The following is a 12101-nucleotide window of genomic DNA, read 5'->3' on the forward strand; positions in this document are numbered from 1 at the left end:
ATACGCTTGATTTTTTTTTTTCCTCAAGCGCTCAGTTTTTTGCTTTGGTTTTTACAGTGATCTGCACTTTGTTTAGAAGCAGCAGGAGGTTTGGGTGACGTCATGCCGGTGCTATTTGGAGAGGACTAAAGGTGCGCCAAGCTAGCGAGCAGCAAATGCTGCAAACGCAAGGCGAAAGGTCGTCTTTTGTTGCTGTTGTAATGATGCTGCACTCTGCTGCTGCTGCATCGGCCTGTCCTCTAAAATGAAGGATGGGGGGAGGGTGTCAAGTGGCAGCGCCCCCCCCCCCACACACACACACACACAGCTTAAAAGGATGACAAGATGCTCCAAATGCAGACATGCTCTCAGGGGGCTCCGGAGGCAAACGGCCAGCCGGTCACTTGCAGATGAGCGCGTGCCATCCATGCATTGTGTTGCTTCCACCAATAAAGACAGACAAGTGCGTTTGGTTTTGTTGTCAATGCTACACACACACTTTATTAGGAAAAGGGTAAACCTTGAACACCACATAAAGGGCTTCATTTTTGGACTTGTAAATTGCACGCGTCTGTGAGCGGTTCTTGGACTGTTTTGGCCGTTGAGTGCAAGTGAGGGCTTTCTGGTCAAGTGCTTTCTGGTTTGAGGTCAAGTGATCAAGCCAGCAAACGCAACTGAGCAAGGTGCACATGTGCCTTGCGTGACTCCAGAGGAAGCTTGCGCATTTGGCAAAGTCGCCGTTTGTGTGTGTGTGTCTGGCTTCACGTTGTTTGAGAGCGCAAATGACAAGTTTTGCATGTGACTTTGGGGTTGTCAAATCAAGAAAACTAAATAGAACCAACGCCGTATCATGTGACTGATGGAAGCAGGAAGTCTGCAAGGTACGCAAAGCCGCCCCCCAGAGCTTTTCCAGACCTTGTTGAACAAGAGCATTGTTGACGGGGGGGGCTAAAAAGAGGATTCTTCAGCGGCGCGCAATCAAATGCTCAAATGGCAGGAATGAGAAGAATACCATCTCAACGGATCTTACCGCGTCAAGTCAACGGAAGGAGACCAAGAGCGCCGGAGCGGAGCAGACAAGCGGCCGTTTGGACCACATTGGGAACGGGGTGAAGGGAAGCTCGCCACGTTGTTTTGCGCCATGCACGCCGCTGACAACCTATTCACGCCTGGCTCTCTCGAGGTGAACTTAGCCTTTGCTAACTGACAGAGGAGGCCAATCGTGCCGGCTGCTCTGTGGCGCTCTTGCACAAAGGAGCGCGCGCTCGCTCGCGTTTGTTATCTTAGTTTAGCATTCGCTAGCGTAGCTTAGCACTTGCCTTTTTAGGACGCAGGAAGTGACACGCCCGCACTGAATAAATGCCGCCGCGCACGTGTTCGGGGCGGGAAAAGAACTTTGCACCAAAGTGCGGAATGTGCGAAAAGCCGAGCGAGCGAGCGAGGCCGAGACCCGGGCCGGTTGGCCGGCCCCCATAATCTTGCTGGACTTTTCACAGTGAGGTGGACTGCTTGATGCTGTGGAAGCTGACCCGCGACGGCGAGGTGGGGATGGACACGGCCTGCGTCATCCTGGCCCGGATGGAGTGCTGCTCCTGCCAGCGGCGGAAGCGCTTTCTGGCGGCCGAGCGCACCTGAAGGAAGGAGCGCACAATTTCACTCTGCAGCCAAAGCCTTTCCTCCCCGACATGCGTGACGTGACGGATGAAGACGAGACGTGGGCTTCGCCACCTCGTTCCGGCCGCAAACAATATCCGGCGGGCGTGAGCCATCAAAGCTCTCGCCGCCGCCGTTGTTGGTCACTTGGCTGTTGCCATGGCGACCGCAGCTTGACCCAGCCAAGGCATCCCGGAGCGCCACCTTGTCTGAGCGCGCGTGCGGCTCTTTGCGCAAGGTCAAAAAGGGCACGCAACCATTTCCAGAATTATTTGCGCGGCAGGCGGGCGGGCGGTCGTCACGGCAACGCGGCGGTAACGGAGGTGTGGCCTAACTTACCTCGCTGTTCAGGAAGCAGTAAAAGACGGATACGAAGAAGCCCTGCGGGACGGATGCAGAAAGGGCCAAAGGTCAGCGCGCTGGCCGGCCGAACGAACGAGAGCCCTGGCGTGCGTACCTGGAAGGACTCCAGGAAGGAGTTGAAGTAGATGAAGACCAGCTGCGAGATCTCGTCCTCGCCGGGATTGACGAAGAAGAGCATGTAGGTGATGCCCAGAAGGGGGAGCAGCACCAGCGTGGCCTTCACTGCTTTCCTACCAGGACAATTGGGGTGGGGGTGAGCCTCCCGCCGGCGCCCCCCCCCCCGCGTTTACCTGTACTGAATGGTCTCCGAGGTGGTGGACGCTCGCAGTTTGGTCATCAGGATCCTGACGATGTTGAAGAGGAAGATGAAGTTGATCTGAAACAGGCACGCGCAGCCACATCAGTGAATGCGCCCGCCACCTTGGTTGACTTTGCCAACGTAGACGCCCAAAAGGCGCTTCTTAAGGGGCCGCTCTGGACACTTCCGCGAGAAGGCGACTCACCACCAGAACCAGAATCATTGGACCCTGGTAAATATAGTCCGTGTAAACGCCCGCCCGCTTTCCAAACCAGCACCTGTGGACGGACGGCGGCAGACGGACGGCGTCAGCGCAAAAGCGGCCTTCGGTGAAGCCGACCGAGCAGAACGCACTTCTCGTTGTCGTAGTAGAGCTTCCCGATGGCCCAGGCCACGATGATAGGGAACGGGATACACCAGCCGATGCAGATGAACATCCACTTGCGGAGCTTGTCGGTGGAGTACGTGAGCACGATGGCGGTGTGAAGGTAGCAGCCTTCGCCAAACATCCAGAAGAAATTGGTGGAGTGGAAGTAGTTGAAGCAGGCCGTGACCAGGCGGCACCACACCTTCAAAAGGTCAAAGTGAGATGATGACGGCAGCCAGCCAGTCAGTCAGCCGGCCGGCCTACCGGCCAGCAGCCAGCCAGCCAGCCGGCCAGCAGCTAGCCAGCCCGCCAGCAGCCAGCCAGCCCGCCAGCAGCGCTTCCAATCACACCTACCACGTTACTCTCGTGCACCTCGGGGCTCATGGTGAGCTGCACCACGAACCAAGTGGCGTTTCTCAGGATGAAGGCGCTGATCAGGTTCCAGTGGATGATGTTCCTCAGGCAGCGGATACTCCTGCCAGAAAAAGCGCCTTGAGCGGCCGGCCCCGCCGTGCTCTCCGTGAAGCCTTTTGTACTCCCCGGATACGGATGAGGGCGGCGAGCCAGCCGCGCAAAGGAAGGAAGGGAAGGAAGGAAGGAAGGAAGGAAGGAAGGAAGGATGGCGCCCAAAACATGGCGGCTGACCTTTCACGCTCGTTCGGCTGACAGGTGCGCTCGATGGGGAGGCGGGAGCGGCAAAAAGTGTCTTTGCTTCAAGCCTCGAGGGAGGGAGGGAGGGAGGGAGGGAGGGAGGGAGGGAGGGGGCTCACGCTGCTTGACAAAAAGTCAACATGGTCACCAATGACTGAGTGGCCATCAGGGCACATGGAGATTGCAAGCCCAAAGTCTCGTCTCTTTTTCTGGAGTGGTTTTGCTCCAATTTGTGGCACGCGCCTCTCCCTCCCTGCCTCCCGCCCCCACCCGAGGGACGGCGGCTCGTCCCAACACGACTTGTGCATAAACGCGCCTTTTTGGCTTTTGCGCTTTTCACACTTGCCAAGTCAGGCTCGGATTGATGACCCCCTGCAAACCCAACCTGCCCCCCCCAGGGTCCTCTTTGTTCCACTTTGCTCACCTCAAACACAGAAAGAGGAAGAAGGCCACCAGCAGCGCCAGCATGGAGATGATGTGTCCCAGGAAGTTGATGATCACCGCCATCTGGTAGTGCATCTTGCCCTTTTTCTGAAAAGGCCAACAAGCGCACGGAGTGGTCGTCAACCATTTGGGACGGGGAGGCCCAAAGACCGCTCAGAGGCATCAGCTCTTTTTTTTGGGCTTTGTGTGTCACACGCAGGCGAGGGATTAACAGCGTTAATCCGCACGTCGGCTCCCCCGATTCTCACAAATGCTGGCTGGCAGACACGATGTCGTTTGACGGCAGACACGATGTCGTTTGACACCAGCCACCGAGCTTCCTTCTCGCGGACCCGGCCGGCGCCACCGTTTGGCCTTTAGGTTGACTATGTATGGCAAGCATTGTGGCTTTGGCTCACCTCTTGGTGCAGGATGGCCTTGCACATGGAGTAGTTGCCCTTGGGAGCCCACGTGCCGTTGGACAGGCACTTCCTGTATACGCTGTCTGTGCGCGCACACGCGCACACGCACACACGCACACACGCACACACACACACACACACACACACACACACACACACACACACACACACACACACACACACACACACACACGCGCGCGCGCGCGCGGCACGTCACATGGGAGCAACATGACGACAAGATTATGAATCGAAATGACAAACAGCTGAAAATGCCATTCATTCCGACACAAAGACACCAAACGACTTGAAAGTGAAAACATGAATTAGGTTGGCGTGCCGTGCCGCCTTTTTGTGCGCCTTCAATGTCAGCATCTGCTTGTGCGCGTTGTCAACACGGGTGTGTCGAGCGAGCGCCGTTGCGTCCTTTCTCACATGATTGACAGGGCGACAAAGTCTTGTCAGGTAACGCTGGGCAGAGACCAAAAGCCAACGGAACCAAACATCAGGCGGCACGTGAGGAGAGAGCGTAGCCCGAGGGTGTCGGCGCGCTAACGTACTCGCGGCCTGCCTGCCTTCTAAAAATAGCCACGCGGTGCCCAAGGGGGAAACGTCATCTGGCATCAGGATTAGCCCCGTCACGCTCCAGTCCCCAAAGCCACACGGATCTGCCGCCGCCCCGCTCCAGATTGGTCTCGCAGGCGGCGGCGGCCGCTCCGCTCTTGCCGGTCACTCGCTGGACCTGAGCCAACTCCATAAAGACCCACCTCAGAGCAAATTGCCAGATAGCTCCTAGACGCGCGCCAATCCGCTGACATCACACGTTGCCAGAAAGAAAAAGGCAAAGTAGTCACGGAGACACGCCGTCGGTCGCCGTCTGGCTGCGTGGCGGAAACCTATGCGTTTGCTTTGGTGACCTATTGCAAAAGTGGATCTCGGGAAGACTGGAGTATGCGGCAGCCCGCTCCACGTTTCTTCCATCTGTCATCAATGGGATGCATCTTGTTTCTCGCTCGCTGCACGACGGCAATGTCAGGCAGCGGCGGCCCGCACAGCATCAGCCTATTGGCTGACTGCACGCTTGAATCCGGGGAGCCGCCGCATATATGCCGCATGCGGCAATGCCTCCATGCAAATATTTGGCAGCGGAGCCCGCAAGCGCTAACGTGCTGGCGGCCGTCTAAAAATAGCAGCCGGTCGGGGAAACGTTCTCTCCAGCCTGCGCTTGAGCGTCCGGCCAGCCGCGACCTTGCCGACAGGGAAGCCGCTTTGCGCTTCCGAGCTCAGACGCTCATATTTCAGCGCTCATCCGTGGCGAGCAGGTGTGCCAAATTGGCGTGTGGGATGCGGCGCGTCATCTGCACCGCGGCCCACACCTCCCCTCCCTCCTCAATTTCCACTCCCGGGAATAGGAAGGGCGGGCCGGTCCTGTTTGGTAGCCGTGGTAACTCAAGACTCTGCTTACGCAAAGGTGCGAGCCACCTCTGCTCTGTGCGGTGGCGCCGGCTCATCTCAGCCACGCGAGAGCCACTCCAAGCGCTGTCTGCGCAACGTTTTCAGCGGCGTTGGACCCACCCCACCCCACCCGACCCGCTCTCGGCTGTCGTTTGTGCAACAAGTCAAGAGCTCGGGCGGGCGCAAACAAAAACTTTGCTGCTACTTTGGAGGCTAGCGACAGAAACGGTGCGCAAAATTCCTCTTTGCATTTGGGCCAAAAGACAGAAAGCGGAACACATTCCTACTGCACCGCAGGGAACTGACTGCCGGTGCGGAGGCTTATTAGTTGGAGAACACTCGCATCTCCATCTTGAAGTGCACAAATCAGCAGTGTGAGTCATTAGGGGGGGTTACAATGGGGCTGGCGAGGGGAGGGGGGGGGGGGGGGGCTACTCTGCACATCCAGCAAGTTGAGCCCATCACATAAGTGGAGCGGTGCGTTGCGTTGGTTTGGGTGGTGGGCCGATTGCGTGTGAACGCATATTAGCAGTGGTGCTGCTCTGGGTGGTGGAGAATGTCAGAGATGCTTCTGGAACGGGACTGCCAATCAAAGGAAGAAAAGTCAACAAAAGCAGAAGCGGCAAACAGAGCCGGCCGGCTAAATCCGGGATTTGTCGAAATCTAATTTTGGAAATCCGGCCCGATTCCGGCGAGATGATTCATGGAACGCCGCACACAATGGACAAGATATATTTAGAGAGAAACCAAAGCGTGATCATCTTCGGCCCGTTCTGCGCTCTGGCACGTCATACACTGCCATTGAGCCTATGACGATGGGAACCGGAGATCCCCAACAGAGCATCAGGACTTTTGGAAAATGACATCCATCGCCAGAGCGCAGGTTCCCAACGAGAAGGCCCCGACGTTGGCGAGCAAATGCCACCAGCGCCTGCCCGTGTGCGCTTGCGTAATTACCAGCCAGCAAAGTCGCTAACGTGACTGATGTTGACACCGATGGCAAAAGAGTCACGTGACCTGGCTTCCGGCCTCGTTAAATATTCAGCAAGTATGAATAATTAACCGAGAGTTAAGAATAGAGCGCTTAAGAATACTCCGCAATCAATAACGCCACCCGGGCGCTATCGATAGCTTCCCAAATGTCCGCGCGACCTTGCCGCCGACACCAGCCGCGCTAACGGATGAGTTAGCCCTCTTAGCACGCCAAGGAAGAAGATCGGCCACGCCCGACGGCTGAGCGCAATCGTCCCGACGCCGACCCATGAATTAGCCGTTAGCCCAGCCTGTCTGCCCTCCTCCGACTTTGATGAGATTCACATTGATGTTGTGTGTTGTTGTTGTTTTTTTTTTAAATGTCAACACGAGGCGAGAAAATGGCCACGCTTAGGCTAATTAGCGGCCCTGCGCATACGCTCGCTCGGCTGCCGACATGACAAAGGATGACGCCTGGAGCGGCAAAACAAAACAACAACAAGAAAGACGTCACTAACCCACGACATGGGCATAAACCGATGACATCATCACGTGTCCGAGCACGTGTCGCCGCCCCCGTGCGTCCTCATTTTTCTTCCCCTTTCTGTCTTTTGGCCAATTTGAACGCTCAAGCTAATTTGTGCAAACAAAGGCGAACACACACGAGCCCGCGGGCGCGCCGCAACGTTTGTCTTTGTTTGTGCGACTTGTTTGAAGATGCCTTTGATGGCGGCACATGCTCTAGGTGGCGCTGTTCTTACTGGTGGTGTTGTAGCGGACGCCGTAGAACATCTCGGGACAAGGTCTGGACACCACGTGAGCGGCGGGGCTGCGGGGCCAGCAGGTGCCGATGCCGTCCAGCGACGCCTCGCAGTACGCGTCCACAACTGCAAGACCCGGCCGGCTTAGCTTGCGCGTGCTCGCGCCCGCGCGCATGCTCACAGACACGCACGCGGTCACCCGGCGCGTCGTCGGCTCACCGCTCGGTGCGACGCTGCCGTCGCTCGGTGCGACGCTGCCGTTGCTCTGTGTCTCGTTCCAGAAGGACGATTCCAGCCATTGTCCTGCAAAAAGAAAGGAGGCCAGGTGGGGGCCGGGCCGGTCAAGAGCGAACGCTTTCGGAGCCCTCCTCCCCAACCCTCGCCTGCGCTCTGACGGCAATGTCCCTGCACGACACAAGCTCGCTCGGTCGGGCCAAAGAGCGTTCCGATACGTGCGCCTTTCAAGGTTAGCGAATCAATGTTCAAAACGGCGTGTGCACGGCCGTGCGTGCTGCGTTTAAGGGCAACGCTAAGCGACGGTGACAGGGATCCCCCGCGGCCACACGAGCGCCCGCCACCGCAGCAAAGACCAAGGCGCTCGTGTCCCCGGGCCTCGCCTTGGACAACACCGGACCGGAGGGCGGGCCGGCGTTGACTTTAACACCCTTTGAGACGTCAAAGCCACTCAAGTCACGTGTTTAGGACCGCTTCTTTTGAACAAATCCCAATCCATTGATGCAAGGCGCATCTGTTGAGAATGGAGTCAAAGTGAAACTCTTACCGGAGGAGGAGTCAGCGGCCGCCACCTCGCACGTCAAATCGGCCCGGCGGCCCAGCGGCAGGAAGACCAAGAAGGCGGCGCACATCTGCAGAAATGCACGCAAACGTCACAACGGCGGAAAGTCGGGCCGAGCGAGGCCCGCCGGGCGCTTTGACGCGCGCCGACCTTTTGCCCGGGAAATTGTTTCAGCAGATTGGGAACGCTCCTTTTGTTTTGCATTTGGGCCTCCCTGCTCAATCGAGCTGGAACAACACGGCGTGACACGGGGAGGACGTGTCGTGTCAAGGTCACGCACGCCGAGGCGTGCCTGCCTTGGTGCGCCGTCTGTCAGCTCACGTGTCAAATGTTTTTCCAAGCAGATCGCAGCTGCGCTTTCATCTCAGATGGCTTTGGTGCCACCCGGACGAGCGTGCGGAAACATCGGGGGGACGGGAAAATCCCGAGCGGAACCTCGCCATTCAAAGACCTGTCACAACTCTTGAGCGTGACGTCGTGATCTGAAGATCCCGACCGCAAGATCCTAACCAGAGTGTCTCCGAGGTCCAGACTGGAACATTGCGACTCCCCGCGCGGCAGATGCCCACCGGAACGTTCCCAGCAAAGCATCCAAACGGGAACCCGAAGCAACGTTACGATGAGAACGTTTTGTTTGTTTGTTTGTCCAGCGAGCGCGTGTCGTGGGCTCCGATGAAGCCGACTTTGTGTCAACCGAAAAGTCCAAAAGCAGCACAGCGCTTGAGCGCGACGTTGGAAAGTTCACTGAACACCATGACAGATGATGGTCAGAGAAGGCGACCTTTCGTGACCGTCCGCTCATTTGATTGCGCGAGACCCGCTCTCTATCGCGAGACCTGCTCTCGCCGCTGGCTGCCCTCGCTACATCCCAACAAAGCTGCGCAAGATTGTTTCGTCAGAAAGAAAGTTGGGGGGGAAAGCCTTTCTTTCCCTTTGCTCACCTCTCGCTACGCTGACGCGCTTTGGGGACACGCAAGGAAGCAGCGGGACAAAAGCGCAAACGAGCTCACGTGTGCACGCAGCAATCAATCGAGTAATCGAAAGAGGGAGGGAAGAAAACAACTCACTCACCCGGAGGACAAACATTTTGCCCTCACATCGTTCCCAGGACAGGAAGAAAAGAGAAGGAGAAAAAGAAGACAAGTTGCCACGCTCATGAGGGAGAGCGTATGTTGCGTTCACGGGCACCACTTGGAGTGGTGTTGGATTGGACAGCGCGGGGGGCGGGGCTGCCAGGTGGAGGAGTGTTGTCGTCTGCGGCCAGCCGGCCGGCCGGCCGGCCGCCTGCCTATCGTTCCTCTCCCTCCCTGTCCGTCCGTCGTCGTCCTCCTTCTTCTTCTTGTCCTTCTGCCGGCGTGACCACAAGTCCACGACGCGTCGGCACATCCAGCTGGCGGTGACGCGCCGCGGACACGCGCGTCAGCGCACCGCCCACCCGAGGCGAGAGGCGCGCCCGCCGCCTCGCGATGAATGGCGGCGAAAGGTGACAAGGTTCCAGCACAAGAGAGCCACTCGGTCGGTCAGTCGGGGCGCCAAAGTTGTGCAGCAGCGAAAGCGAGACAGGAAGAAAGCACAACTGCCTGCCTGCCTGCCCGCCCGCCGTCGCCTGCACCCAAGTGACTGACGTGTTCCCATTTGGACCGGCGCCAAAGTGGGAGGGGCTAAGGCGCTTGGCACGCGCACGCGCGTTTCTGAACACGGCCACCAGAAATGGTGATGACGTCAGCAGTCGTTGTCCTTCCATCAGCGGCGAGATTCTGCCAAGTCCGACAACTCGTAAAGCAGTTCAAGAAACGGCGAACAGAGCGGCCAGACAATGAACCCAGGGCCAAATAAGAGGAGAGGAGCCGAGTCGAGTCGAGAACGAGCCGACAAATGCGTCAGCAAATGAAGGAAACCAGCAGAGGCTGCCGCGGTGCCTTGTCTGAACCACGGTCCGGCCAGAGAAGACGGTCGCAAACGTCTGCTTCTGCAAACGGTCACCGCCATTTTGGGACCGGCCCGAAAGTCAAACGACCACTTCCGTCAATGGTCCTTCATTCACGTCAACAAAAGCCACGGCTGAAGGAGGAAGCGGCAAATGCCAGTCCGGCCACGCAAAAGGACGTTGCCGACGAATGGCAAACGATGCGGCCTTTGGGACTTTTGTGCTCTGGGGGGCACGTCGCTGCCTTCGAGGGTCAGGGGAACTGAGAGTGATGCTTCCGGGAGGTTGGAGAAGAAAGGAGGCCGAATGTGGACGAGCAAACAAAGGCTCAGCGCCCATTGGCCGGCCGCGAGTGTCGGTCGGACGGGACAAACGGCGGCTCGTCATGGTCGAAGCAGCTGTGTTTTCCTTGTCGGGACTTGCGTAACGCGGGTATTTTAATCCCCTTGCCTGCAGCTGCGAGTGCGCCAATGCTGCGAGCGGCCACCCGAGCATCCGCCCCCTCCCGACGCCGTCCCCCAAATCTGCAAGACAATTTCTCTTCAATCAGGCAACATGCGCAGCAGTAATCCCTCCCTCCCGGTTCACACGTGCTTGTCCCTCGTTTTGCCCAAACTGAAGTCGTTTGTCGAAGCTAACACAAAGACGCTAATGTGTCAAAGCTTAAGGCAACAAGCTAAAGGTGGCACCGAAAACGAGGCTAAAGTGAGGTGGAGCGAGCGAGCGCCTCGTTTCGCACGCCGCCGCTTTGATGTTTACTACTTTCTACAAAGTAATTGTCAAAGTACTTTAGCGATGGAGTACTTTTCCAAAGTAGTATGGGGGCTTAGAAAAAACTTCAAAGACTTTGTGAGCTCGTCAAGTTTTGACCCAGAAAAGCAAGACAGACGCCTTCGTCTAACTTGTGTGTGTGTTTTTTTGTGAGCTCTGCGCTTGTGAGAATGTGTCCTTCCGGGAGTGTTAGTGTGTGCCAATGCCGACACATGTCGTTGTTTGTTTGCGCGCGTTGGCACCACCAGAAACTTGGCACCACCTGAAGTTGTGATTCTTTTCCAACACATGTCAACAAAGGCTGCGTTGGGAATCGTTTGGCTCCCTCCAAACGGCAAAAAGGGATTCGCGGCGGGCTCGTCAGAAGAACGCTTGGGCCGCAGTTCGCTTCCGACGTTAGGCCCGTCCAAAATCCCTTTGTTGCGATCCAGGAGGAGAATGATGAGAGTGGTTGCCGGCGACGCCCCAAAAGTAGTTTTTGAAGCGGGCCCCGACCGGGAATGAAATACGTCAACGCCGTGCGGAAAACCATTCACCGCTTCGTGACAACATTGGGGTTCTTCTAGAGTCAATTGAGATTGACATCCCAGACTACAAATAAAGGCCAACACTCATTGTCTACGACGCCAAAAAAAGTGGATTCTGAACACAGGCTATGGCGGGGTGGGGGGGGAGATGGCTACTCTGCCTCAAGATGAACTATTGATTTTGTGCGGCGTGGGGAAAACCTGTTAGCGCTTGTCAGATTATTTAGGGATTACATTTGTCACAGGCAGACAACGAAGACGGCCCTGCCCGGCCCTGCCCGTCAAGTCAATCATCCGCCACGGCGTGCCCCAAGTCGAATGACACACGGCGGGCGATTGATGACGGCGGCGGCGTGATAGACGAGCGGCCGTTTCCTAACGAACGGGAGTAATCTTCATCACACCGCCGAAACAGCTCTTCCGCCATCGATACTTTAGACGGCAGCCGCCTCACTGGCTCGTCAGAGGACAAAAACGCACGTCGGCTTCACGGGCTGCACGACAAACACTCGACGCTTGATTCTGATTGGGCGGCCGGCCGGACTGCGTTTACGTTTCGATCGAGGATCGATCCGTCAATACGGCCTGACGTTTTTGCCTCTTTGTGACGCTGGCAAGTGGCGACGTCAAAGCACGTGTAAATTCCAAACGGCGGTCGCCCTTTAATGGCTGCTAAAAATAAAAGGCAAGCAGCAGGCTGGCGTGGCAGCAGGAAGCAAACACACAAACACAAGCAAGC

General features: G+C 57.2%; 1 protein-coding gene across 3 annotated transcripts; it reads right to left on the minus strand.

The window, feature by feature from the left end:
* Positions 1–1318: 1318 nt before the first annotated feature.
* Positions 1319–9804, minus strand: LOC147039045 (corticotropin-releasing hormone receptor 1-like). Of its 3 annotated transcripts, XM_085903551.1 has the most exons (14): positions 8459–9192; positions 8288–8364; positions 8123–8207; positions 7561–7644; positions 7342–7467; positions 4154–4239; positions 3736–3842; positions 3015–3135; positions 2648–2862; positions 2499–2571; positions 2286–2371; positions 2090–2225; positions 1972–2013; positions 1319–1610 (listed from the first exon to the last, which is right to left on the minus strand). In XM_085903551.1, the coding sequence occupies exons 2-14, from the start codon at positions 8339–8341 to the stop codon at positions 1470–1472; spliced, it is 1356 nt and encodes a 451-aa protein (XP_085759677.1). In that variant the 5' UTR covers positions 8342–8364; positions 8459–9192; the 3' UTR covers positions 1319–1469. The 3 variants fall into 3 exon arrangements, with proteins under 3 accessions (XP_085759677.1, XP_085759674.1, XP_085759675.1); XM_085903548.1 differs by lacking the exons at positions 8288–8364; positions 8459–9192 and adding an exon at positions 9209–9804; XM_085903549.1 differs by having other exon boundaries at positions 8288–9192.
* Positions 9805–12101: the final 2297 nt, after the last annotated feature.

This window comes from Syngnathus leptorhynchus, chromosome 22 (assembly GCF_054491065.1).
Source record: "Syngnathus leptorhynchus isolate UIUO chromosome 22, UIUO_Slep, whole genome shotgun sequence".
NCBI classification, from domain to species: Eukaryota; Metazoa; Chordata; class Actinopteri; order Syngnathiformes; family Syngnathidae; genus Syngnathus; species Syngnathus leptorhynchus.

Excerpts from the sequence above, each read along its gene's own strand:
- LOC147039045 (XM_085903548.1), bottom strand. The coding sequence starts at position 9,523 with ATGTGCCGACGCGTCGTGGACTTGTGGTCACGCCGGCAGAAGGACAAG. Across the intron at positions 4,240-7,341 it reads CGTCCGCTACAACACCACCA|ACAGCGTATACAGGAAGTGC; the intron begins GTAAGAACAGCG and ends GTGCGCGCACAG. Across the intron at positions 1,611-1,971 it reads ACTGCTTCCTGAACAGCGAG|GTGCGCTCGGCCGCCAGAAA; the intron begins GTAAGTTAGGCC and ends TCCTTCCTTCAG.